General features: G+C 65.6%; 2 protein-coding genes across 4 annotated transcripts; both read right to left on the minus strand.

Moving 5' to 3' along the window:
* Positions 1-29: 29 nt before the first annotated feature.
* ANGPT4 (angiopoietin 4) lies at positions 30-9,276 on the minus strand. Of its 2 annotated transcripts, XM_030008735.2 has the most exons (9): positions 8,947-9,276; positions 4,430-4,585; positions 4,063-4,184; positions 3,475-3,707; positions 2,973-3,088; positions 2,415-2,516; positions 2,174-2,340; positions 1,146-1,276; positions 30-1,058 (listed from the first exon to the last, which is right to left on the minus strand). In XM_030008735.2, exons 1-9 carry the CDS (start codon positions 9,256-9,258, stop codon positions 898-900), a joined length of 1,500 nt encoding a protein of 499 aa, XP_029864595.1. In that variant the 5' UTR covers positions 9,259-9,276; the 3' UTR covers positions 30-897. The 2 variants fall into 2 exon arrangements, with proteins under 2 accessions (XP_029864595.1, XP_029864597.1); XM_030008737.2 differs by lacking the exon at positions 30-1,058 and having other exon boundaries at positions 1,256-1,375.
* A 107-nt stretch (positions 9,277-9,383) lies between these two features.
* RSPO4 (R-spondin 4) lies at positions 9,384-20,613 on the minus strand. Of its 2 annotated transcripts, none has more exons than XM_030008806.2 (5): positions 20,073-20,613; positions 16,468-16,656; positions 16,002-16,145; positions 15,721-15,906; positions 9,384-9,487 (listed from the first exon to the last, which is right to left on the minus strand). In XM_030008806.2, exons 1-5 carry the CDS (start codon positions 20,149-20,151, stop codon positions 9,384-9,386), a joined length of 702 nt encoding a protein of 233 aa, XP_029864666.1. In that variant the 5' UTR covers positions 20,152-20,613. The 2 variants fall into 2 exon arrangements, with proteins under 2 accessions (XP_029864666.1, XP_029864667.1); XM_030008807.1 differs by lacking the exon at positions 9,384-9,487 and adding an exon at positions 11,294-12,420 and having other exon boundaries at positions 20,073-20,612.
* Between the last annotated feature and the right edge of the window lie 5,134 nt (positions 20,614-25,747).

The following is a 25,747-nucleotide window of genomic DNA, read 5'->3' on the forward strand; positions in this document are numbered from 1 at the left end:
AGCCCCCTCCCCACCTGCAACCCCTCAGCCCCATCCTGCCTGTCCCAGGGCTCTGCCAGCCCCCTGCCAGTGCAGCCCCCCCCCCAAAACAAGCATCTTCCAGCACGAAGTTGCCGGCTATCCCAGCCTGGGGCTGGTCCCCCCAGGGTTGCCAAAGACACCCCCTGCTCCTCCTGTCCACCCCGGGGGGCTGAAGGGACCCGTCCCCATCCTGCGAGGAGCAGTGCCTGCGCTGCTGTGCATGGGGACAGTGGCGGGGGCCATGCACATGGGAGGGGATGGCCCGTGTCCCCCTCCCCACACGGCCGTGCCGGGGTAGGAGGGGAAGGAGGGATGGCACCAGCCTCTCGCACGCACAGGGACCCCCATCCCCGCCAGCTCCCCTAATCCCACGGGGAAAGCGGGACGGTGGGGGCTTTGCAATGCCCTAAAACATACAGAAAAGGCAAAGCCCTCGCCATGACTTGGAGCCCGGCTGAGTGTGCAGGGGGTCCTGGGGGGTCTCGGACCCCCGTCCCTGGGGCAAAAACCGGAGGCCCCGCAGAAGGATGGGGAGAGAAGCTGAGGTAGGATCGGGTGGTTTCCATCTATCGAAGCCCACTGCAGTGGGGCTGGCTCTGGTGCAAAGCAGAGCCCCCATGCCGACTCTTGCAGCATCAGAGCCCCTTATCGCCGCCCACGGGTCCCTCCGGCACGGCCATGGTGCCACTGCCCCTCTCCACGATGCGCAGGCTCCCAGAAGATGGGATAAACAAGAGTAAAAAAAAATATAACTGGGGGAAAAGCTTCCCTGCAGCGGCCGGGAGGGCTCAGTCTCCCGCAACCGTCCCTTCTCCCAGACCCCTCCCTCCGTGCCAGGCTGGCACCGGTTGTGGTGCCGACCCGACCGCCGGTGTGCTAGAAGCTGGCGGGTCGTATCAGCATGCGGGTGCCCTTCAGGGAGTAGCTGGGTCCCTGGAAGTGGTGCCAGCGGATGCCGTTGAGCTTGCGGATGTTGTGCCGGGCCGGATAGTAGATGCCGTTCAGGTTGGAGAGACCGCAGGCATCGAACCACCAGCCTGCGAGGAGGGAGCGGGGTGGCAGGGTGGCATCACGGGCAGGCACCCGTGGGTGCTGCGTGGGTGTCCCCCCCTCCCTCCGCTCACCTCCCGACAGCATCTGGGCGCACTTGCAGAGGCAGTTGTCGTTGTCGGCATCGCGGGTGCTGAAGCGGGTGCCCTGCAGCGCCATGCCGCTCTGCTGCCCGGCCGTGCCGCTGTAGTCCTGCAGCGACAGCCTGCCGCCCGGCCCAGCACGGCGTGGCCACGGCCACCATCAGTGCCGGCTGGCTGCTGCTGGGGGGGGGGGGGGGGGGGGTTCACGAAGCCCCTCAGCCCTGCTCGGGGAGGGGTGAAGGCCGTGGGATGCCATGAGCTGAGCAAGGGCCGGCACGGGGGGATGCAGGCAGAGATGCTGCAGCTCCAGGTTGGCCTGGGTCTACCTGCTTGGAGGGGCTGTCCTGGGGGTCCCCAAGGGTGGAGGTCATGCTATGCTGGGGCAGAGAGGAGACCCCCCCAAGGCTTCTCCGGTGCCCTTTGCTGGGGGTCGGCTCAGTGCATGCACGGGATGCATGGTGCAGGGGATCTCCGGGGTCTGGTTCCACCTCCAACCCAGCACCAAAGCACCCAGCTGCCTGCCACCCCTCCTGCCCACGGCCAGGCTGAGGTTCCTGGGACCACACACCGTCCTCACAAGCCTGGCGGTGGGAGCACAGCAATCCTCCCCGGACACGAGTGTAGCAGCCTGGGGATGCCCGGCACCCCCGGGAGTGCCTGGCTGCCATGGCCATGTCACCTCCACTTGCCCAAGCAGCGAGCTGCGGTGCGAGTGCCCCGGCTGCTGGCTGGGATGCGAAATCCCCCTGCTTTGATGCAATTTCATGCATTAAAAATCTACTTCTCAAGACCCCAGGGAGAGAAGAAGTGGGCAGCACAGCGATATCGCCCGGCACCTGGGGAGGAGCTCTGCTGAGCCATAACCCTGCCAGGAAATCCCAGTGAAGTCCCCCAGGGCCACACACCTCCCCAGGGCACCACATCCAGCCCTTGCCCATGGCCACTACTGCCCGTGGGGCTCGGGGACAGCCAGAGACGGGGAGAGCTGGGCAGCCACCCCCGCGGTGTCCTTCTCCTACCTGTAAAGCTGCCGCTCGCTCCCCAGCTGGAATTTCCCGTAGTGGGCATAGACTTGGCCACCCTCCCAGTCCCGCAGCTCGACACGCAGGGCGTAGGGCTCCTGGCTCGTCAGGAGGTGCACGGCCTCGTTACCCAGCCAGTACTCCCCCGCCGCGTCCCCGAAGCCCTGGAGGAGCAGTGGGGTGGGTGAGGATGCCCAGGGTGCCCCCAGGGTGCCCGCCTCCCCAGGTGGGCGCAGACCTGCTTGTACTCCCTCCAGTTCCTCTGGAAGCTGAGGCTGCCGTTGGTGCGAAGCTGGATGACGGTCCAGCCCCCTCGGTCCGTCTCCATGTCGCAGTACGCCTGCAGCGGGGGGAGAGCCGCAACAGGCTGCAGAGCGGGGCGACGAGGGCTGGCTTGGGGTGGGCGGCTAGTTTTGCCCCCCCCCCCCGTGGGCTAGGCAGCTCAGCATGGGTGCTAGAGCTTGTTGAGGGGCTGGCGAGCATGTGCCGGCGTCTCTCCTCCTTCCATGGCCGTGGGCAGGGGCTGGGGCACAGCGCTCACAGGTGGGGGTGCCTTTAAAATCAATTTTATCCCCCCATCTGAAAGCCCGTGCAAGCCCTGCCTTCACCCGGCAGCTGCCGCCTTCGCCCCCTCCGCAGCCCCCGAGAGTGGGGGGGCACTGCCCCAGTGAGAGGGGTTGGGACGTGCCACGCAACAGGGATACCCGCTCCACTCTGGGACTAGCGTGCACTGGGTGGCACTGGTGTCGGCAGCACCCCGGGGTGCTGCAGTGGGAGCCCTCTGGGCCGCGCTCACCTTTTTGGGCTCACTGAGGTTGGCGATGTGGAGGGTGTAGACGCCGCTGGCGTGGATGCCCGCCCGGCGCACCTCGGCACAGTCCTGGAAGAGCTGCTCCTGCCCGGGCAGCGAGGCTGCAGCAGAGGGGACCGTGAGACGGCAGAAACCCTGCCGGTCCCGCAGCCCTGCCTGGTTTTGTTGTTCTTCCCCTCTCCCTTTGGATGCTTTTGTGCCCACGGATTATTTTTCTTTCTTCTGCGCCGTCTCCCTAGGGCTGGGTGAGCCGGCCGTGCCGCACCGGGGCTGCCGCCAGCCTAAGCCTGGGGATTTGCCGCGGCTGGGGACGGCGTGGGGCCATGGACCCTCCCCTGGGGGCTCGGAGCTGCTCCTCGGATGCAACGCAGGGGTCATTTTTGGGGCAATATCACCCACGCCGGGGCTGGCACAGAGCCCTGGCACCCTCTCGGGAGGGCGAGGAGCTCTCCTGCTGCCTGCACCCTGCCTGCACGCCCCGGCTCACCTCTGCCCTGGGAGACGAGGCGCACCAGGCTCTGCACCGACTCGAGGAGCTGGACCTGCTGGCGCTGGAGCAGGCTGGTGTTGGCGCTGGCGGCCAGCAGCGACTTCTCCAGCTCCTCGATGGTGCCGCTCTGCCGGCTCACCAGGCGCTGCAGCTTCTCCTTCTCCGAGCGGGCCCCCGCCAGCTCTGCCTGGTGCTTCGTCTCCATCTCGAGCACCCGCACCTCCAGGATGCTGAAAGGGGGAGGCAGAGGTGATGGGGGGGGGGTGTGACTGCGCTGAGCAGCCGGGCAGGGAGCGGGGGGGCAGAGCGGACCCGGCCCCAGCTGTGGTGCCCCGGCACATCTGCGGGGACCCAGAATTGTCCCCGTCCCCTGCTGCACCCACCGAATCGCACCCTGCCTGGCGCCTCTGGGAAACCAAAGCCCAAGGGGCTGTGCTGGGGCTGTGCAATCCCCCAGGGACCCCAGCCAGCCCCTGGAGGAGTTCAAGCCCCCTCAAAGTGCAGCTGTACTCCTGGGGTGGGAGAGACCAGCCTCCCGCCGGGGTCCGGCGGCTGCGGGGGTCCCCGAGCTGCCCCAGGCCCTACTTGTTCCTGTTCTGCAGCTTGTGGATCTCGTTTGTCTGCAGCAGCAGCTGCTTCTCCAGCTTGGTGGTGGACAGGGAGTTCTCCTGCAGCTGCATCTCGATGCGCGACGTCTGGTTCAGCACCTGCCCCGGGAGCGGAGGGGAGCATCGGCGTGAGCAGCCGGGGCCGCACCACGTCCCCGGTGTCACCGGGCTCGCGGCTCCCCGGCACACGACCCCGGTACCTCTGCACGCTGGTACATTAAACCACGCATCACCTTGGGGAATCGCCCCACTTCTAGCAGCAGAGAAACCGTGCCGCCCACCGCGGTGCTGGGGGTGGTGGGGACGTGGGGACACGTGTGCCGTTCACCCCGGCCACCCCCTACCTGGGCTTCCACGTCGGTGAGCTTGCGGCTCTGCTCGGCACTCTGGTTGAGGAGGGTGCTGCCGATCTCCAGCATGGTGGCGGTCTGGTTCTGCACCGCCGTCTGCCGCAGCTGCGCCATCTCCGGCTTCATGCTCGTCTGGATGTAGCTCTCCAGCTGCGGAGAGGAGCGGGGACGTGGCGGGTCATTCCGGGAGCTCGCTGGGTCTTCCCTTGGCTCCCCGGCTGAGCCTGGCACGGCTCGGCACAGCCCTCAGGCACATCCCTGAGAGCTTCTCGGCATGATATGACCCATCTCAGGGCCCTTTGAAGCTTAGCAGGAGGACAGAGCGGGCTGCGCTGCTGCGGGGGAAGCCTCCTCACGCACCGGCTGCCAAGATTCCTGGGCTGGGGTGCCAGCTGGGACCTGGCACGGACTTGTGTGTGCCCAGGTCTGCTGGCAAGCTGGGGCTGCTGCCTAGCCAGGGTGGCCTGTGCCGAGCAGCCGGGCAGGGAGTAGCCGGCGTCGGCATTGGCATCAGCGTCAGCCGCCAGCCCCCAGCCACCGGTTTCCCAGGGCCGGGAACGTGGAGGGTGGGGGGCCACCGTCGGCCGGAGAAGGTGGGTGTCCGGCACCCGGTGCTACCCCGCTACGGGGAAGCGCTCGGGGCTGGGAAGAAGCCTGCTGCGGACACAGCTGAGATGTCGCTTCCGTTTTCCCAGCCCGCGGGGCGGCCGCCTTTCCCAAAGGCTTTTCTATTTCTGGCGGCCCCGCCATGAGGTTCCCATTCGGTCCCTCCCCGGGGCGACGGCCTCGGCGGGGGCACGGTCCCTCGGCGGGGGCCGCGGGGAGCGGAAGGGGCCGCGCTGCCGCCCACGCTGGGAAAGCGGCTCCGCACCGGGCAGCCCCCAAAAGCGGGAGGGGATGGGGGCTGCCCGGCTCCCTCCACCCCACAGATCCCTCCGTCCGCGCGTCGCCCGGATCCTGCTCTACAGGCAGATCCCCGCATCCCCATGCATCTCGTGGGGTTGCGGACCGGAGGGGACAGGCCAGGGTGGGATGCTGCTCTCTGGGCAGCGTGGTAGGCAGGCAGCGGTGCTGGGATGCTCAGCACCGTGGCGGGCAGGCAGCGGTGCCGGGATGCTTGGCGCGGGAAGGGGACCGGCATCGGGCCAGGGCACAGGGCTCTGCCCTGCACTTGTTTGCGCATGATGAAATCTCGCTGGCAGCGGTGCGGCCATGTTCCCTCCTCCCCAGAACCGGGCAGCGGTGAAATCGTCGCCCCACCGCCAGCACCCACGGAGGGCAGGAGGGTCCCGGGGCTGAGCACCCCAGCCGGCGTTGCCTGCACCCTGCTTCCCTAAGGATTTTCCCTTGCGGGAACGTGCTCGCGGGGAGGAAGCGGGGAAAGGTCGGAGAGCCACGTCTGGAAAACATTTCCCCGAGCTGAGTGATTGCTGGAGAGTTTCCCTTTAACCACGTCGTTAATCTTGTTGCTTCAGAGGGCTCGGGGAGGCCTTTTCTCCCTCTCAATCTTGCGCATTTTTTTTTTTTCTTTTTTTTTTTTTTAAAATAAACATATCTCCGAGCCCAAGGGCAGTACATACCCATGGAAAAGGTCAGGCTGGCACGGGGAGGCCTGAGCGCAGCCGGAGAAATAGCCCCAGCTCCCGGCCCCAGCAGCTCCCTGGGAGCAGCTGGGACTGGGGGGGGGCACAGTGTCCCCAGCCTCGGGTGACACAGGGGACCCAAGTGGGACAGGCTCTGTGCAGAGGGCTGGGAAACCAGGATCGCCCTCCCTTCGCCCCACGGGTGCCGAGGCTCGCCTGGGCTCGGAGGGGTCCCCTCCAGACCCGTTCCTCCCCAAGAAGGGCAGAGCGGCTGGGGGGTGGACTGTGGTGATGTGGGTCACCCCAAAACGCTGCCCTGGAGCAGGAGGGACCCCGGCCACCCCGCTGTCCCAGTGCCAGGGAACCATTGCCCACATCTGGGTGGTCCTGTGCCACCTTCTTGCAGCCACATCCCTCCCCTGTCACTGTCCCCATCCTGCCCTGGCATTTCTAAGCATCCCACAAGCAGTGGCAGGGGGGGCCCCAGGACCACCCTGCACCCATGCCAGGGTGAGCAGCACCGGCCCCTGTGTGCGGGTGCCCCAGAGCTGTGAACCTGCCACTGCCCCGCTGGGGACCCCATCCCTCCCCGAGCCCCTCGCCGCCCCAGACCCGGCGGCACCATCAAATGTTTGTGTTTGAACTAAAATTAATTCCTCCTGAGATGGGAACAGCCGACGGGACGGCGAGCAGAAGCCACGTGTCCTCGTGTGCTGGGTCCTCGCCACGTCCCTGTCCCTCCCGGCCGTGGGGGGCTGCACATGGGGCGGGTGGACCAGCACCCCAGTGCTGGGAACGGGATTCCCTGGGGAGGCTGGGTGCTGGGGGTCCCCAGTAGTGCCTGGGGAGCCCTGCCGGGTGCTGAGGGGCTTTTCAGTTCCTGCAGACCCCCCAGTCCCCAGCACCCGGCAGGGCTCCCTGGGCCAAGGCAGAGCAGACAGGGATGCGATGTTGTTTACAATCTGTTCCTGAACCTGATGCCTCCTTCAAGCCCTGGTTTGTTTGTTCAGGCCTGGAGTCCGACCAAAACAAGCCTCTCTGGGCAGCTCCGGTTAAATTAGGAAAGCCAAGGAACAACAGAAAAAAAAAAAAAAAGCTGCAAGCTGCCTCTAAACGGAGAGGGCCATGCTACGGGATGGGATGGGATGGGATTGGGATGGGATGGGGTACCAGCTGCCCGGTCCCCCACTGCCTCGTGCTCCTTGGGGCTGCGGTGTGGGGCATTGCTGCCCACAGCTGCCCAGATGTGCGGCCCCACTTTGCCTGTGGGCTGCCTGTTCTGGGGCAGGGCCATATGGGACCCCCTGCCCCCTGCCTTGCTTAGCCATGCCCAAAAGCTGCCCTCACCCCGAGAGAAGCTCAGAGCTGTCCTGGGCACCCAGGGCACAGGGACCCCAAGGCAGGGACCCCAGGGAAGGGACTCCAGGACACAGGCACCCCAACGGCATAGGGATGCCAGGGCAGAGGGACCCCAAGGCAGGGACCCCAGGGTGCAGGGACCCAGGGCTGTGCATGCACTGCAGACCCAGCAGGTCCCGCAGCGATGGAGATTCTCTGCCACCAGCCAGGTAGTGGCTGGCTGTGCCTGTCCCTCTGCAACACCCCGGGCTGGCTTTCAGTGGAGCCGTGGCTCAGCGTTTTCCCAGCTTTTGAGGAATTTGTCATCTAGGATGGCTAAGGGGACAGGTCTGCACGTCCCTGCTGCCCTCCCTGTCTCCCATGGCCAGGAGAGGCTCCCCGAGCAGTGTGGCTGGCACAGGCCACCCCTGGGACCCCCGCTCGGCACATTTGGCCCCAGCCCCAGCCCCAGCCCCGAGCGCTGCAAGGGCTCGGCATGCACCATCTTGCAGTGCCCTGCTTGGCCAGGGATGTCATCCAAGAAATCGGGGTGCAGAGGCATGCAGGTCCCATTGCACCCCGGCGGGACGCTGCCAGGACGTGGATACGGCTGTGCTGGCGATGCCGCTCGGCTGGAGGGTCAGTGACAGCCAGGGACAAGCCGCTCGCCCTCTTATCAGCACGGGCACCTAGGGCCGTGGTGCCACTACCTTGCCAGGGTGCAGGGTTTACAGCCCCCCCAGGGAAGTGTCCCGCGGGACAAGCCAGCCGGGAGCTATTCCTGGGTCTGACGCAGGCGGCTGCGCTTGGTACATGGGGGGGGGTCCGTCGGCACTCGCCAGCCCTCGGGAAGGAAACTCCGCTTCCTGCTGTGGGCGGCGGGAATGGGGTGAGCTGGGGTGGGGGGCACCCCCGTGGGCATGCAACCCTTCTGGCATGGCATCCCGCTGCCCCCCACCCTGCACCCTCCCGCTTGCCCATGCACTGCAGGGCTGCCCGGGAGCCGTGGGTCCCACTCGAAGTCTCACTAAGCACCAGGAGCTTTTGCAAAGACCGTTAAGTGGGAAAACAATGAGGCTGGAGAGGTTTCAGCAGCCCCTGCCCTTAGGTCCCTTGCTCCGCTGCCTGCCAAAACCCTTCCCAAGAGCTTTCCGGCAGGGCCGCATCCTGACCCAGAATGGGGAGCGCTGACCCCCAAGGTATGCCTGGCACAGCCAGCCCAGCCGGGACCACAAGGAGCCGCGGCAGGGATGGCAGGGAGATACAGCCGCAGCGGCAAGCGCCGGTGGAGCCGCAGCACCCATGAGCTGCAGCGCTCACGAGCTGTAGCACCCACAGCACCCATCCCCTCCGAGGACACAGTGCCAGGATCAGGCCCAGGTCACAAACCTGCAGGGAAGATGCTGAATCGGCCGCACTGCTGCCGCTTGGGTTGGGCATGAGACCCCCGCGCAACCAGCTCTGCCTCTGGCAGCCTGGAGCAGGCAGCCGGTACGGGGATGCTGCACATTTGGGTGTCGGAGGCAAACTCCTGCCCACGCCACCCTGCCGCCCGTCCCCCCCCCCCCCCCCCGTCACCCCGCACCCTACCTTCAGCAGCCACTGGGTGCTGTTCTCCAGGATCCTCTCGAGGTGCCGCAGGCGCTCGGCGGCCCCGTAGCCGGCGTGCGCGGTGCCGGCCGGTGAGTCCCGTTGCAGCAAAGCGTTGGCGGGTCCGGGGGCGGACGGGCAGGGCGGCGGGTCGGCCTCGGGCAGCACGAAGGTGTAGCTGCAGTGGCCGTGCTGTACCCGGTGGTAACGCCGGCGGCCGACCCCCTCCAGCGCCCGGCGCTGGGCTCCGGCCGCGCACAGCACCGTCGTGGCACAGGTCAGGGCCACGAGGCCGAAGCTGAGAGCCCGCATGGCACGGGGGTCCCCGTGGCACCGGGGTGGGGGGTGGGGGGGGGAATAGTAAAAGCGGGGTGCCTCGTCCGGGGATGTGCCGGCACTTCCCAGGCGGCCACGACACCGCTTTTTGCGGGGATGGGTCAGTGGGCGCTCGCCGCCGAGTCGAAACGCTGCAATTTCGGCATTTCCTCCCTCTGAGCCGGCTCTGGCCGCCCCGGCCTTTTATCGCCAGGCGGCCGCAGCCCTCGCAGGGGGAGAGGGGGAAAAAAAAAAAGAAAAACAAAGGAAAAAATCTGTTTAAAAACAATACTTCTATCTTTTTTCTCTCCTCCTAGCCCACTGCGGGGAGATCAAGTTTCACACGTGATCTATAAATGTCTCGCACACACACACACTCGCACACACTCGCACAAGCAGCCCCCGTCCCTCCCCCGGCCGCACGCACCCGCCGGCCCCCCCCGGCCGTTCTCTGCGCAGCTCATTGCATCTCCCAGGGCGGGCAGCGCCGCGGCAGCACCGCCGGCCAACGGGGCCAAGCTGCCTGCGCCAGCACCAAGCCCTCCCACCATCTGGCCCCAGCACCCAGCGAGTCCCCCCCCGATCAGCACCCGCTGGGACCCGCCACCCCCAGGACACCCCCATCCCGGGGACCACAGCTCCCTCCCTGCGTCCCAGCTATTTATAACGCTGGAGGGAGCCAGGCATGGATTTGGCCGCTCCGGCTGCAAGACGAGCCTGTGGGGACCGGGACGGGGGCAATGTCCCAGGCAGAGCTTGGCAGGACCCAGCCGGACCCCGTGCAGGGCTCGGGGTGCCCAGCTCCCGGGATGGGGGTCCGCCGGGAGCTGGGACGGCTGCGTGCCAGCGGCCGGGTGTCACCGCGGCTGCCAGCCTACGTGTTGGGTTAGATCTAGGCTGGGTCCCCCCAGAGGGGACAACCACGGTGGTGGGGACAGGCTGGCATGGGAGAGCGGGCTTTCCCGGGCATGGGGATGCCCACGCATATCAGGAGAGGGTGAGTTTCTCCCAGTACGGGGGGGGCACGTGTTCCCACGTGCCGGGCTGCTCACACAGCCGTGGAGCCGGGGAAGGGACCCCGCTGCCATCCCGGTCACTGCGGGATGGCCGGGGATGCTGTGAACCCCGGTGCCGGAGCAGCTGGTGGGATCACTGTCTGCAGCACGGAACCACGCTGCCCGGTGAGCGGGGGGGGGGCTTCAGCCTCCCGAGGGAAACACCAGAGCTGCTGCGGGACCGGCGTGCTGCGGTTGTGCCTTCATCGTAACCGGACTACGTGGCTGGGTCCGGCCATTGCTGCGAGCGGAGCCCTGGCAGACCCGCTGCTCTCATGGCAATTAGCAACCGGCTGGACGAGCCCCTCGCTGCTTCCCGGCGGCAGAGCTGAGCCCGGGATACCTGCGGGGCAGCAGTCCCAGGGATGCTGCTTCCCGCTTGCTCCAGCTGCTGGCTCGGGCACCAAGCAATGCTGGTGATGCTTTAAATAAAAACTTTAAAATAAAACCTTTCCCCAAAACACCCAGGTGCCTGGAGGCCAGGGTGCCCCCCCCCCCACGCTGGGAGCCATGCTGTGGGGTACAGGCGGCTGCAGGTTATGGGATGGAGAGGTCCGATGCCAGTGGCTGCCTTCCGCCTCCGCTTCAGGGTCTGGGTCCAGCCCTGTGCCGGAGGGGCTCAGGGGGGCACAGATGCTCCCGCACCCCTGGCAGCGCCACGAGCCGGTGCAGAGCTGGGCTGCCGTGCCCACTGCCCGCTCCCACCGCAGCGGGGCCGGGGAATGCAGGGGTAACGCCATGGCCGCAGCCGGCATCCCCGTCCAGCGCCTCGTGGAAATGAGGAAAACAGGGAGGCAAGAGGGATGCCGGAGGCTTTAATACATTTATTTGACATTAAGCGAACGGAGGAGCTGCCGTGGCGGCTTCGTGCCGGCTCTCGGGGCTGGCTCGATGCTGACACCCAGCGCTCTCGCCCTGAAGGGACCGTGCCCCTGCAGCCCCCACGGCCCCCGCAACCCCGACACCCCACTGCCAGACCTGGCCTCCCCCTGCCCACGCTCGGAGCAGGGACGGGGGACTCTGAGCCCAGGAAGCCCCCAAATACAGCGATGCCTGTGGCTGGGGCAGCAGTTTGAGCAAAACACACGTTAAATGTGCCGATACAGCCCTCCATGCCTCATGGATGTACGCTGTTTATTTCTGCAGGCAGTCGGCTCGGAGGGATGCGCTGGCACGGGGCCAGGCTCAGCACCCCCAGGTCGTGTCCCAGGTGACATTTGGGAGGGGGCTGTGGTGGCCGCTCCCAGCGCAGGAGGCAGCAGCATCCCCCACCTGGGCTCGCTCCGGGGTACGCACCCCTTGTCCTGGACCGAATGCAGCCACGGCCACCCCAAATTCCTGCGCCCACATTCAGCTGGGGAGGGGAGCTCTTCCAGCCTTCTGCAGGCTGCGAGCCCGAGGATGGCAGGATTTGGCCCATGGTTGTGCTGATGGGGATGCCGAGTGCTGCGCTGGGCTGCCATAAGCGGTTGCATGGTCCCCAGTGGGGTCCCGGTCTGGGGGTCCCACCACCCTCTGTGCCGCTGGCTGAGGATGGGGGACCCTATCTGGCACCCAGAGCAGTTCGGTGGCACGCTGTGCACCCCAGCACCCCTGTGCCATCGGGACACCGTGGAGACAGGGCATCTCCCAGCCCTGGGGGACGGTACCCAGGCAGGCATGGGGTCCAACCCTGGGATCAACCCCATCCCACCCGGCTGGAGCAAGGGAAGGGACCGAGAAGGTTGGGGGAGAGGGAAAAACAGAAAAATAAAGGAGCCACCCCCTCCCCGAGCCCCAGGGCATTGCTTTGGACACTGTAAATTAGATTTTCTGAAAAGGAAATGTTTTACAGGCCATAAATTGTCTCAGAAGAAAAGGGGAGGAGGGGGAGAAAATTGTGCAATTTTTTTGTGGATGGAAAAATGGGGGTGATGAGGCCGGGGCAGCACGGCGGGAGCCGGTCGGGAGCTCACCGTGCCGCCGGCTGGCAGCACGGTGAGCTCCCGACCGGCTCCCGCCGTGCTGCCCCGGCTCCCATGCCAGTGCCGCTAGGTACCCGCATGCGGTTCTGTCTTCGGCTTCTTCTGTCGCTTTTTGCCTTTATTTTTGGGTTCAGTTTTCTCTGGAATAGAAAAAGGAGGAGAAAAGGAGGGTTCGCTCATTGGCCGGGCAGCAGGATCCGGCCCAAGCCCCATCCGTGGGATGCAGACCTCGCATCCTCCCCCAGGTGTTAGCACAAGACCCTCTTCCCGATGTGGGGGAGCCCAGAGCCCTCTCCAGGTCACCAAAGAGCAGTGTGGGTCTGCGGGGAGTCTGGGTGTGCCGGCAGCATGGGCAGAGGGACACCGATGCGTTGTCCTGCCGGCTCCCGTGGCCGGACCCTAAATCCTGATAACCCCAAAATCTCCAGGAATGGGCTGGAGCCAGCTCAACCAAACTGGGGGGCTGCCCAGAGATACCCCAACTTCTGTCTGAGCAAGGACTGGCGATGTTGCAGTGGGACAGTGCCTGCACCAACGCCCCAAATTGATGCCGTGGCCAATGCCGGGCTCTGCCGTGGTGCATGGCCACGCCTGGTTCTGCTGCAATTGCAGGGCTGGAGAAGTCTGGAGAAGACGGTGCCGCTTACCACCGCGGGCTTGCACAGGACCCAGCCGGCCCCCGGGAGGGTTTGGGCACGGTGGGAAGCAGGGTGACCTCAGGGTGCATCCACGCATACGTGCTAATGATCTCCCTGGGGATGCTCTCCCCACGTGGATGCTCCCTGCCCAGGCGGCACGACCCACGTGCCGCCAGAGCCCGGCTGCATCCCGGTAAGACCGACCCGGTGATAGCCTGCCAGGGACTCGGAGCTGCGCGGGCAGGCGGTTGGGACCCAAATCTCTGCGCACCCCAAGGGGCTGACCCAAGCACCCTCTGCTCCTGCTCCACTGACCAAGGGGTCGGTGCCGAGACACCGAACAGGGATGCAGGATAAGCCTCGCCATGCCCTGGGCTCCGACGGGAAGGAGAGCCCACGCTGGGGAGCGGGATGGCTGCCCAAAAACCTGGCAGCTTCGCCTCTGCTTCTACTCCCGTGCCCACCACGTGCTCTCCTGATGCCGAGCCGGGTGACATGGAGGGGGTCCGGTGCCGCTCTCCCCACCCAGCCCCGGCGTGAGGGGCACAGGGACGGCGACCGGCCGGTGCTGCGTGCGCCAGCGCTGTTGTCGCCGATCCTTTCGGAGGGCTCCAGCTCTTTTCCTGCCCGGCTCTGTTTTTCGCCTCTGATCTCCCAGACAGTTGCCACCCACAAAGGAGAGGGCACAGCACGAACGCCAAGCGTCTGGAGAGCGCGGCAGACACAAAAGGCAGATTTACGGCAGCATGAGGGGTTTTGTGCCTCGGCCAAGCGTGGATGCTTCTCCCTTCCAGCTGCCCGGGGATGGCTCAGAAGTGGTGGCACAAATCTCTCATCACACGATCGGGTCCCACTGCCTTCCCCGGCTCACCCGGGCTGGGGGTGTCTCGGACGCATCAAGTGAACTCGTCGTCCTCCTCCAGCATCTGGATCCTATAACCCAGCACTTGGCCGGGCGGGGCGGGAGCCTGGGAGCGAGGGCAGACGCACGCTTCGCCACGGCAGGGACGCCGAGCAGCCTGCCCGGGAGCTGGCGGCCGGGCCAGCCTGCCAGACACGGAGGGGCTGCCCTCTCCTGCCCGCCCGGCTGGGGCAGCAGGCAGCGGGGGCTGCTCGTGGGGCACTGACGGGATTTCCCTCCACCTCCGTGGGGCCAGACCTGTCTCCGGAGCTGATCCCAGGTAGCAGACTTGAGCGAGGAGCTCCGCCGTTCCCTGAGCCCGTCACCACGGCCTCGGGGCCCCTGGCTTGCAGGAGCGGGTGCCCGGGCAGAGCCGGGAGGCCAAGAGCTTTTCGGGGGTGCTGTTGCCTTCTCACGAGACGGGGTGCCTCTGAAGCACCGGTGCCACGGTCCCCGCCGCGTGCCAGGCAGGGCTGGGCGCGAGCACGGCACCGCAGGCACCCGCCTGGCACCGCGCCGCGGGACGCCGTGCTCCGGAGCAGCCTGTCCTCCCACGCCAAACTCGCCGCATCAAACTGTCACCAGCTCTCCGGGTCCGGAGCCGGCGCAGCCCGGCAGGGAGGGGAACGTCCCCGAAATCGATGCCACCTGGCACCCCGAAGCTGTGAGTCGGGGCCTGGGCGGGGATGGAAATCAGCTCCTTCGTGCTGTCAGCAGGAAAATATTATTTATGATTGATGGTGCTGAGACGAAGCTGCTCTCCTGGCTCCACAGCCCCAGCCCCAGCACGCACGGCTTCTGTTATTGTCCCCCTTTCTCCATCCTTTTTCTCTTCCCCCCCCCTTGCAGTCCTTTCCTCTGCCGCCCTCGGCCCCCGCCGCGCTGGCGGTGCCGGCCGGCGCGTCCCACGGCACATAGTGAGCCCGCAGCTCCGAACCGCAGACCTCTGCACCGCTGGGGCCGGCGGCTTAGATCTCCTTCCAGGCCCTACAGATCGGTATCTCATGCAATCCCTCTTTCTGCCAGTTATTAAGCGGAAATTTATTAGAACAGCTTCGGTCCAGACGGTCGCATCCAAAAATGACATCAGCCGCCTCCTGGTTCCCATCGCCAGCCACGCACCCGCGCCCACGCTGCCCGGCCGGACCCCGCGCCAGGTCGTGGTGCTGTGAGAGGTGGCGGGGAGCCCCGTGGCGGGGAGCCCCCGGCCCGGGGGACGCGCTGCTGCCGCGGTGGGAGGAGGTGCAGGAGAAGGGGCAAACATCTGGCCGGGCGAGCCACGGAGTCAGACCCTGCCCTGGGGTGTCTCCCGAAGCTTTGGCCATCCGAAATTCCTTGGGTGATGCCCTCCAGCTGCGCAAGCGCTCCAGATATTTTTGGGGGCTCGGAGGTTTTGGCAGGAACCTCCCCTGCGGGTCTCAACCCTCCGTATTCACAACCGCGGTGCAGAAAGCCCCGGCCGTGCCTTTCCCTTTGCAAGCGCGGCAGGACGGGAGCCGGAGCTCGGCAGCCTCGTCCCGCCACGGCAGCTCACGCCAGCGCCCGTCCCAGCCCAGCGGTGGAAGGGGACGCCGGCCGGTCCCAGGCGGTCTCGGGGGCTGCCGGGTAGGAGCAGCCAGGCTGGCACGCTGCCCCGCGGGGGTCCCTGCCAGCCCCGCAGCCAGCACCAGCGCCAACGCCGGGGCTGCTCAGCACATGTGCCTGAGAGAGCGGCTTTCTCCGGAACTGCACGGTTACAGCCACCGGCTTCAAAATGCTTGGGAGATGACAGCCGGGCTCGCCGGCCACCGCCGGACCGCCGCCACCGCCCCCCCCCCTCCCGCGGCACGCCTCGGGGCTCGCTTTGGAGGGGTGCGAAGCCGTGCCAGGGACCTGGGGGCGTCAGGCGGTTCGGTGCTCACCTCCCGGGCAGTGCTTCCTCATCCGGCACTTCCTCGTCTCCAGCAGCGCGGGACAGGCGGCCCCCTCCTCCCGGGCGGCCCCTGGCACCTCCCGGACCCGTGTCTCCACACCCCACTTGCAGCCGCAGGTCCGGCCCTCGTGGGTGCAGGCGCTCCACTCGCTCCACGGTCCCGGCTCGCACGTCTCTGCGGGGGACAGGGGTGCAGAACGGGGACGGTGACCGCGCAGCACCGGGGCACGTCCCCAGGGACCGCGGGCACGGCGTGTGGGTGCTGCTTACCTTGGCACTCGCGGGTGCCGGGCTGCACCGTGGTGCTGGGGGGGCACTGCCGAAAACACTGGCCCTTGTGCAAGTAAAACTTGTCTTTGCACTTCATGCAGAAGTCTCTGCTGAAGCAGCTCTCGCAGCTGGGCGACCTGCACTCTGCCGGGAAGGAGGGCTGGTCAGCTGGGCGAGCCCGAGGGCCGGCACGTGGCGAGCCCGGAGCCGGTAGCCCCGGTGCCCGCCGGGGACCCAAAGCCCTTTGCAAACCTGCAGGGTCCAGGCTGCAGCTCTGGGCAAGGGAAAAGGGGAGGAAGCCCCACGGCCCGGCCGCCCGCGGCTCTCGCCGCCGCCCCTGGCTCTGTGCCGCCGGGGATGCTGCGGGAAATGCAGCCATCGCCCTTCCCACGGCGGGGCGGCGAGGGGACGCGGGGGCACTGGGAGGAGTGGGGGGGGGGGGGGCCCTGGCTGTCACGGGACGTACTTGTGCATCTGTTGACCTCCAGCCCTCGCACACCGAAGTAGCCGGGGGGGCAGGTGTGGACGCACATGCCGTACTGGCGGATGCCGTCCCTCCAGATGAGCAGGAAGAGCCGGTGGTGGCAGGTGATGCAGCCGTTGTCCTCCGAGCACAGGACGCAGCCCGTGCAGTTCTCCAGCAGCCCGGCGCTCGCTGCAGGGACAAACGGAGGAGAGAGGCTGCGGCACGGCTGCGGCACACGTGCACAGCACGGCCGAGGCACCGGGGAGGGTCCCAGCCCCGTGGCAGCCCCTCTCCAACCCGTGGGGGTGACAGCGCTGTCCCCTTTTCCTGCAAATGCCTCCCCACCTCCCTCCGCTCCCCAAATCTCCCCTTTCTCTGCAGGCTGGCGGCGTGGGGACGCGTGAAGCCGTCGCTCCCCGCTGCGCTCAGCTCGGGCATCACCGTCTCCATCACGCCAAGATCCAGGACTGAGGGTTTGCCCCGCGTCCAGCTCTGCCCAAGGGTGCCAGCCTGAGCCCTGTCCCTACGTCAGCCGTGCCCATCCCGTGGGAAGCATCCTAAACAACGGCTCGATCAGCGTCTAGAAATATGCTCTGACCTGGATTAATTATTTGATGCCTGCTAAGTGTCAGGGGACAAAGAGCATTTTGGAAACGCTCAAAAGGAGCCGAGATAACGATCTGTCTGGTTGCTCAAGAGCCTCCGCCGCCTCCCTGGCTGCCTTTGCAGTGCTCCCAACCTGGGTGACGGCAGCCAGCCCTGAGGTGGGCTCTGCTCCCAGGGACAAGGACGGGCTGCCAGCCCCCGCCAGCCCGCAGCCCCCGGTAGGGCCCGCAGAGACCCTGCCAACCGCTCCTCCTCCCCGAGCCAGCTCCCTGCACCCAGAGAAATGCAGCCCAGAGAGGTGCTTCCAGCATGGAGGCACTTTGGGAGGTTGATAGCTGTGGCCCCAGCAGCGGGGCTACCTGCGCCCGGTGTCTTTTTGCACCCCCGGGCTGGCTGGCCATCTCCGTAAGGGGCCACCAAGCTCCTGCGTGCAGGCAGCCGATGCTTTTGCTGTGCCCGGTTGTGTTGGGAAGTGTTTGCTCGGCTCTGGCACCGTGGGGTCCCCCGGGCGCTCCTGAGCAAAGGCTCGTGTCATGCAGCGGTGACGGTGCCAGCAGTGCATGGTCGGGCCCAGGGCTCCATCTGCCAGCAGATCTTGGAGCATTAAGATGTTTTTTTTTTGCACGTAGCGAACGCCTAAGGAGGTGGCTGCCCTGGACAGAGCAGAGCCCAGCGCCTGCGGTTGGGACGGGCGGGGGGCTCACGCGGACCCCCGGGTCCAAGCCCTAGCAGCTCCAGTCCCCGCAGAGCCGAGCGGGCGAGGGTGAGCCAAACAAGCTGCTGTGCTGGGCGCTGCCTGGCACAGACACGGGTTTCAGCCCCGGGAGCGATGCCTGGCGCCGATACTCTCTGATCCCCCACGAGCTGGCAGCAGAAGGGCCCCACGGCTGCGGGGGCCGGGGCAGAGGGGATGGTGGAAAGCAGAGGTCGGTGCTGGGGAAACTGGGGGAGATGCTGGCGGACAATGCCTCGCAGCCCTGTGTGCTGGTCCCCGGCACAGCTTTCCCGGCTGCAAGCCGGTCCCTGGAGCCGTGTAGCTGTCCCCAAGCTGGCTCATCCCGGACCCCTCGCTGGGGCACAGGGGTTTGGACGGCAGCGTGGCATGGCGTGGCCAGGAGGCTTCGTTAGGGCTGCTTCTGCTGGGAGCGCGCTAACGAAGCACCTTGGATCTATTAAGTTGTTATGGTCTCCGTTACATATTTACCAAATGCTGACAACATTTGTGTTCCTGGCTGCAGCTGGAGCGGCTTCCCTGGAGACCCAGGGATTTACGAGCCTCTTTCCCTTCCCTAATTCTTTTTGATGATTTTTTTTTTTTTGCCGCTCTCCTTCCAACCCCCGTCTGGGGCAGGGATGGTGGGGAGCCCTGCGCAGGCTCCGGGGCCTCATTCCCGTCACCGGCTTTAAAAATAGCCCCATGGTGCAGAGCCGGGGGGAGGCTTGGCCGGCCAGATCCCTCTCCTCCGTCCCGCAAGCCTCGGGGCTGCCGGCATGGCACGTGGCTCTGCCGCCCGGAGCAACACCCGGGAGCTGCCTCAGAGCCGGCGGAGGGCTGTGCCACACAACGGGACGTGGCTCACACCGAAACCGTGGGACCGGGGAAATGAGGGACGCCCGGTGGGTTTGCATCCCCTTGCCCAGCAGTGATTGCAGATCCAGTGCACAGGCACTGGGCAGGGGGGCACACGGTGTACTGGGGTGCCCGGGCGGGCGCTCCGTGCCTGGGCTGTGCCGGACATCAGTGCAACGTCACCCATCGCTGCTCGCCCCGAGCCCAGCTCTGCCGCCGTGGGCTCTGCAGGCACCGGGAGACTCCTGGGCTCTGGGCTGCCCGGACTGTCCCCTCCGTGGCAGCCGGGCACGGCCGGAGGCAGCTCCCGGCGGCGGTGGGGCAGCGGTGGGGTGCTGCAGCATTCCTCGTGGCTCCCGGCCCCCAGAGACCGCGCCAGCCCTTCTGTACTGGGAGAGACAACGGGAGCTGTGGCCAGACCCCTGGGTGCTGCCAGGACCTGAGGCTCCCATGCATCCCGTAGCATCGGGACGCTCTGCATCGAACGCCAGCAGCCGGAGCGCTGGACCCGTGGCACCCTGAGCCCCTCTCGGCGCCAGGCTGTTTCCGATCGGGGGCATTCCGGCAGCCAGCCCGGCCACCCGCACAATCACATGCGCCCGTTGCCTCCGCATGTCTTTAACATGCAACAACCACGAGGAAAGCTGTCCGGGCTCCAACCCCCGGCCCCCGAGACCCCTGGTCCCACCAGGTCCTGTCCCTGCCCTGGCACAAGCCGGTTCCAAAACCGAGCTGCTCCCGGCACAGAGCTGAGCATCGGTCCTGGTCCCGCTCCCCGCAGCCGACTGGCACTGCCCGGCGAGGGGACACGAGCCGGTGCTCAACGGAGGGGTACGCGTGCCTCGGCACAGCGCCGGCACACACCCTGCCCTTGCCCTGGCACCGAGCAGCGGCTCGGCTGGTGCCTCTGCTGGGGGGAAGGACGGGGCAGGGGGGACAGGCAGTGCCTGTAGTGGCTCTGAGCAACCTTCCAGGAGGTTTTACTCCCCATGCACTTAGTGCGTTAAGCAGAGAAGGGAAATATTGGAAAATCAGCCCGTTCTGCGCTATCCCCACCGTGCCCGGCTCTCCTGGTATTTGCAAAGCTGGTCCCCGTGCCAGCCAGCGTCCCTCTGGCCCCTGCCAGCCCCGAGGGCAGGACTGGCACTGGGCAGGCAATGCCATGGGGCTGGGCATTGCCTTTTCCACGCACCTACCCTGAGCCAGCCCCGTGCCATGCACCGAGAGGGGAACGCAGCCCGTCTCCAACGGGGCCCAAGGGGTCGGGTTGGGAGGATGCTGCTTCCCGGTTCCTTCCAACCTCCCGCCTGCTCCGCACAGGCAGCACCGGCGGCTCCGGTGCTGGCAGGGGAGGCAGGGTCCGGCAGCCCCGTGTCCCTGAGCCGCCTCGCAATACCTGAGCGGGACGAGCTGGCCGCGCACACCTTACCTTGCTTCTTCCATCGGTTCTGCGTGAGCATTTCCATGGAGCTGATGAATAACAGCAACATGAATATTATCCACTGCATCTGGGCAGGAGTAATTTCGGGCAGGGAAGAAATCAAATCATCCAAGCGGCTGGCGGGCTCGCCTCCTGCCAGAGCCAGCCGAGGGGCGGTGGGAGGGAGGAGAGCTGCTCCGGGCTCACACCATCCCACCCCGGTGCTGCCGCAGGCACGCAGCCCCGCTTTATGGTGGCATGAGCCGGCGAGCCCCGGGGAAGCAGGGGCTGTCAGGCCAGGGGAGCGCTCATGGTGGCGGGGAAGTGCCGGCTGCTCCGGGGAGCTCTGCCTTTATAGCTGGTGCCAGCCCCCCCCTCCTCACCCCCCCCCCCTTCAAAATAATAATAATAAAAAAAAAAAAAAAAATCCCCCAGCAGCAACAAAGCAACTCGCAAACAAATTGGCTGGAGTACCCCCACCGGAGCGCTCCAGCCGCCACCTCGGCTGGGAACCGTCCCACTGTCCCGCCGCGGTCCGACTGTCCCGCTGCCATCCCAGCGCCGGGGTCACGGCGAAGCCCCCTGTGATTTGGGGGGGGTGGAGCCAGGCGGGTGACGCTGCCTCCGCCAGCCCCCCCCCCCCCCAAAAAGGCTCAGCCCCCCGCTCCCAACCCTGGCAGCCCCAGCAGGGTTGGGGGGGCCGGTGGCAGCCCCCCGGGGTACGGCTGAGCCCCAGGGCAGGCCGGCCGGCTGGGAGCCGTGGTGGGTCTCCGGCAGCTCCAGTGGCGGCTGTGGATCTGCCCTTGCTGTCCCCAGGATTGCAGCTGACTCCGATTTTTCCGAGCGCCTCGTAACTCACCTCCCTCCGAGCTGCGGGAGCTGTGCTGAGCCGAGCCGAGCCGAGCCGTGCCACGCTAAGCTGAGCCAAGCTCGCTGAGCTGCACTGAGCCAAACTCAGCTGAGCTGAGCGGCGCTGAGCTGTTCCCAGCTCCCGCGCGGCCGCCCACACCCCTCGCTCCATGCGGTGCTCCCCAAAACGCACGCCGGGGGCTCTCGCTGTGCCCGGGGGGGCATGCAGGACAGCAGAGGGAAGGGGCTCGGCTGCGAAACCTCGCTCGCCAGGTACCCGCAGGGTGAGCCACGGGTGCCAGCGCTGTGGGTCCCCGTCCTGGGAGCTCCATGTGCTCGCCCCATCGTGCTGGCACATGCCGGCCCCGTGCCAGGAGCCATGTCCTGGAGCAGCCTGGTGACCTCCCCAACCAGCGCTCCAGGGCCACTGGCCACCAGCGACAGCCCCAACAACAGAGAGCACCCACCTCTGGCATCAGCAAGTGCAAACCAGCACATTATGCCTCTCTCCTTCCCCTGGAGAGGGCGCAGAGGGGAATTTTTGGACACACAGGATCCCCCTGAGCACCCCTGGGACAGATGCTGACCCGCCTGCCCATCCCACAACCCAGCCGGCTGTGGGGCACAGGGAAATAAAAGGGCCAAGAATTGGCTACCATCTTTTGGGGGAAAACCCAGAGTATCTTGAGCTGTGCTGACGTGGCTCTGCCAGCACGCTGCATCCCTGCTTGCTCCACGGAGAGGTTTGGGTTTGGACCTGGGTCCTGAGGGCTTCCAGTCAACCAAAGGAGAGCTTCTGTCTGCTTCATTCTTTCAAGGTGCACTGATTTTCCTGGGTTTTGCTCCTTCAGGCAAGGCTGAGGCCAGCTGGAGCGGGTTCATTCCCACTTGGGATGCTCTGGGTCTGCTTTACAAATGGGTTGGGGAACCGCTGAGCACCAGCAAACCCATGGGGCTGCAGTGGATGTGTCCATCAGTGTCCTGGGACATCCGACCGTGCCCAGGGAAAGCACATTGGGACTACTCTCCTCTACCCCCAGGAATTTCTCCCACCGGCTCCCCTTCTCCTCCTCAGCCTCCCTGAACATCTCTCCTCGCCGCTCCCATCCGGCACCATGGCATTTCATTCCTGAAGAGTTAATGATTCAGACAACAAAGGAGCTGTTTCAGACCCCTTGGGCCTCGCCATAGGAAACCAGAAGTAATAACGGTTGGGATCGCTTTAGGGTTTTTTCTAATACCAATATGAAATAAATTGAAAAATTACCCATAAAATGCAGGTTTTCAGCATCTGGCTCAGCCTTACTTTCCATAAACAGCCAAGCCCGCAACACGGCGTCCCCATCGCAGATCTACATGGGCTGGGGGGGGCCCGTGTGGGCACGAGCATGCTGGTGCCATCCCGGCACAGGAGCTGAGAAAAATATGGATATGGGAATAGCGTTGGAGATACTTGAGTATCTCTGAATCACGGCTGCAGGCGGCTGCACTGGTGCTTGTGGGGGCTGCCGGGGATGAACGGCTGTAGCCGGGGGGAACCGCGGGTGCCCGGCTGGGCTGGCACCCTGGCAGGGCTCATGGTAGCTCCTCGCTCTGCGGCGGGGCCAGCCCAGCTTCCCAGGAGCTGACTGAGAATTTTCATTGTCCAGACCTGGAAGGAAAATGCTGTGCAAGGGCCAGGGAAGCGCCTCGTCCCCGGTCACGCTCTCCAGCTGCTGGCACGAGCGAGTGGATGTCGGAGCGAGCCCTGCCAGGGTAAGCGCCCTCGCAGGAGGAGTGTGCTAATTAGGTGGCTCTCATTAACACTGGGTCCTTGGGGATGGCACACAGTAATTTGCTCAGCTCATCGTTGGGCTGTGCAATAGCATGGAGGCCTTGCCAAGGCCAGCAAAGCTACCGGTCCGGCTCCTTGCCGGTGGGTGCTGGGTGCCCCCGAGGGAGCAGAGAAATCCTCTTGTTTGCCTTAATTTGGCTACTTATGACTACTCCTCTGAAAATTGCAGTGGGAAGGGATGATGTGTTGTCTGCTATTTAATCAGGCGCCTGTTACCCCTCTGTTGTGCCAGGAGGCATTTTGGGGGGGCTGCGGGGGGGCGGGGAGCTCGGCTGGTGGTGCCGGGACGGCAACCGCGGTGACTCACGGGTGATGCCGGGGAGAAGCAAGGCTGAGCCCGCGGGTGCCGCTGGCAGCTCCCAGCTCCCTCACGCAGCCCCGCTCCACGCCAGCGCAGAGGGAATGAAATGTTCCTCCTCCGTCTTCCAAAGCACCAGGGAGAAAGTGTCCAGGAAGATAATTCGGAAAGTTTGTTTGACACTTGAGCATGCTTTCATCTTTGGAAAAATCTTGGTGACCCTCCAAGGCAGCACTGCCTGCTTCCCAGCACGGCCGGCGTCCCGGGGCACACGCCCGTGGCACCACCCCAGCGGCAACTTTCGGGATGCCCGGGGCTCTGGAGCGGACAGCGTGACTCCGGCGGGGCCACAGGTCAGCCAGGGATGTTGGCACGGGGATGCTGGCACAGGGATGCTGGCACAGGGATGTAGGCACCAGGGATGCTCCTGGCCAAGGCAGCAAAGCGAAAATGAAACGGCTGGAGCTGGCTGGCAGCGGTGGGAAGGAGACAGCAAGGGGCAGTGGGATGGAGGGAGCCCCCGGCCGAAGGCAGGGTTTTCTCCCCAGGTGCAATGAGCTTCCCGCAGCCGCGAGGGCTGGAGCGGCCGCCGGGAGAGATATCTTCTCCAGAGCAGGGGCCCTCGTGCATCCCAGGCGATGAATGTGGGTTTGATCAGGGGAGGGTTTGAGCGGATGGTAGTGGATAAGGAAGAAAAATATTTGGCATTCCTCTCCCATCATAACAAGCCCAGATGCTTGGACGGTGGCAGCCCACTTCCCACAGGAATGGAAAGTCACAGCCGCTCCCCACGCCAGCTCGGCAGAGGCCCATTCCCCCGCGCTTATGAAATGCCGGCTCCACCTAACGCCGCACCACGGCCCTTGCCGGGCATCCTGCGGCACGGCCAGCTCCGTCGCCCAGGTCCCTGGTGGTGGCACTGCCCATGACCCCCGTCCTGGCGCAGGCAGAGCTCGGAGCTCAGCAGATGCACAGGGAAACTGGCTGGGAAAGGCCAAACTGCAGATTTACCGCCCGGGCAGGAGCCTGGTGCAACCGGGTTCTCCCATCCGGATGCCGGCATATTGGGAACACCTGGGCCAGCACAGCCCCGTGAGGGAGGAGAGCTCCGGCAAGGCCGGTGCCATGGGGAGCCGTAATGGGAAGCAGCTCCCGCTTGACCAGAGCCGGTGGGAGCAGCTGGGCTCTGCCTGGCAGGAGGCAATTCCAGCCTGCCCGGCAGCCCCTCTCGCCGCCTACTGCGCCGGCACACAGAGCCGGTGAGACCCCTCGGTGCCGGGATGCCATCCGCTCTCCCAAGCAGGGAGGATGGCGTGAAGGTGGCTGACTTCAGCGCTGGCGTCAGCCAAGCGCGCCGAGCAGCCTGCAGCACGCTTGCGGCACGCTTGCTCTCCTCCTCCTCTTCCTCCTGCCAGGCTCCAGCTGGTCCTGGGTTTGTTCTGCCTGCCAGTCCCGCTGCTCTCAGGGGGATCGGGCACCCCAAGAGGTTTAAGGTTTGCCTTGAGGTTTAAGGTTTGCCTTAAATCAAATCCTTCATCCCGGAGAGAGCACTGGAGCTCCCGCTCCTCTCTTGCCAGCGCGGCTCCTCTGGCTCGGCTCCGGCTCCAGCCGCCGGCGCGGCTGCGTAGCCTCCGAGCGCTTCGGCTGCCAAAACAGAAGCAAAGCCCAAAGTCAGAATTGGTGTCGAGCGGTGCCGAAGGCCGAGGAGCGGCAGGAGGAGGAGAGGGAGCCGGGAGGAGGAAAGGGAAGGCGAGCAAGTGAGGTGGGAGGGAAGGTTTGGTGTCGAAACCGAATTCCTGGTCTGTGCCAGTGGAGCAGATTTCCAGTGTTTATTTTATCTCTTTAGTTGAGCCCCTTTGAGGCAGAATATATTAAATGGCTTGACTTTATATAATGGAAATAATTGAAACAATACTCCTGCTTCCCAGCCGCAATTTGTCGTGATTTCAGCCAAGAGTGGCCAGCCTCCTCTAGGTGGTGGGGACAGCCGCTGCCGTCGGCGCTTGTTCGCTGGTTATTGTTGACACATGTCAGCGTCGCCTTCCAATTTCCGTACAGCTGTCAGAGCGGGAAAAACACCACGGCGGCTCGCGCGGGACGGGCTCGGTGCCGGCTAGCACCAACGGGCTCGCCGACGGGCTGAGGGAAGGGCATCGCCCCGGCGCTGGGGCTCGTCTGCCGTAACGGGGCCGGTGGTTACGGCTGAGCCGGGATTTCTCGGGGAGAGGTGGTGTTTGGGCAGTGCTCACAGGTAGCCAGGAGATGAGGATGGCGGAATGGAGCGAGCCCTGGGAGGAGGGAGGATGTGCTTGCTCGCTGCATGAACCATTGCGCTTAGACCTCGGTATTCATCGGAGAAGGCAAAAGAAGGAGGTGGACATGAAGGTTGGGGGTTCTTGAAGGTTTTATTCAACTCCTCCCCAGCAGCGGGCAGGCGTCAGGGCAGGGTCTCTGCAGAAATCCCCTCCAGCCCCAGCACCCTATGGATGAGGGCTTGCACCAAGTGCTGTCCTCGCAGCCAACATCAATCTCCATCTCGCATGTGCCACTGAGACTCTGCCCTTTCTCCTTGTACGTTGAGTTGCAGCTGAGCTGGATGGACAAAGTAAGAGTAAACATGACAGTGAGAAGTCTCCCACGGTGAGACGGACCATAAACCAACTTCCCGCTCCGCAGCACCACGGGTGTCTTGGGGAAAGCTGA

The sequence above is a fragment of the Aquila chrysaetos genome, chromosome 3 (genome assembly GCF_900496995.4).
Source record: "Aquila chrysaetos chrysaetos chromosome 3, bAquChr1.4, whole genome shotgun sequence".
NCBI classification, from domain to species: Eukaryota; Metazoa; Chordata; class Aves; order Accipitriformes; family Accipitridae; genus Aquila; species Aquila chrysaetos.

Coding starts and splice junctions, on each gene's coding strand:
- ANGPT4 (XM_030008735.2), bottom strand. CDS start 9,258: ATGCGGGCTCTCAGCTTCGGCCTCGTGGCCCTGACCTGTGCCACGACG. Junction 2,341..2,414: donor ACTGGAGGGAGTACAAGCAG/GTCTGCGCCCAC, acceptor CTGCTCCTCCAG/GGCTTCGGGGACGCGGCGGG. Junction 1,059..1,145: donor CGCCCAGATGCTGTCGGGAG/GTGAGCGGAGGG, acceptor CCCTCCTCGCAG/GCTGGTGGTTCGATGCCTGC.
- RSPO4 (XM_030008806.2), bottom strand. CDS start 20,151: ATGCAGTGGATAATATTCATGTTGCTGTTATTCATCAGCTCCATGGAA. Junction 16,657..20,072: donor GAACCGATGGAAGAAGCAAG/GTAAGGTGTGCG, acceptor TTGTCCCTGCAG/CGAGCGCCGGGCTGCTGGAG. Junction 15,907..16,001: donor CGGCACCCGCGAGTGCCAAG/GTAAGCAGCACC, acceptor TGTCCCCCGCAG/AGACGTGCGAGCCGGGACCG.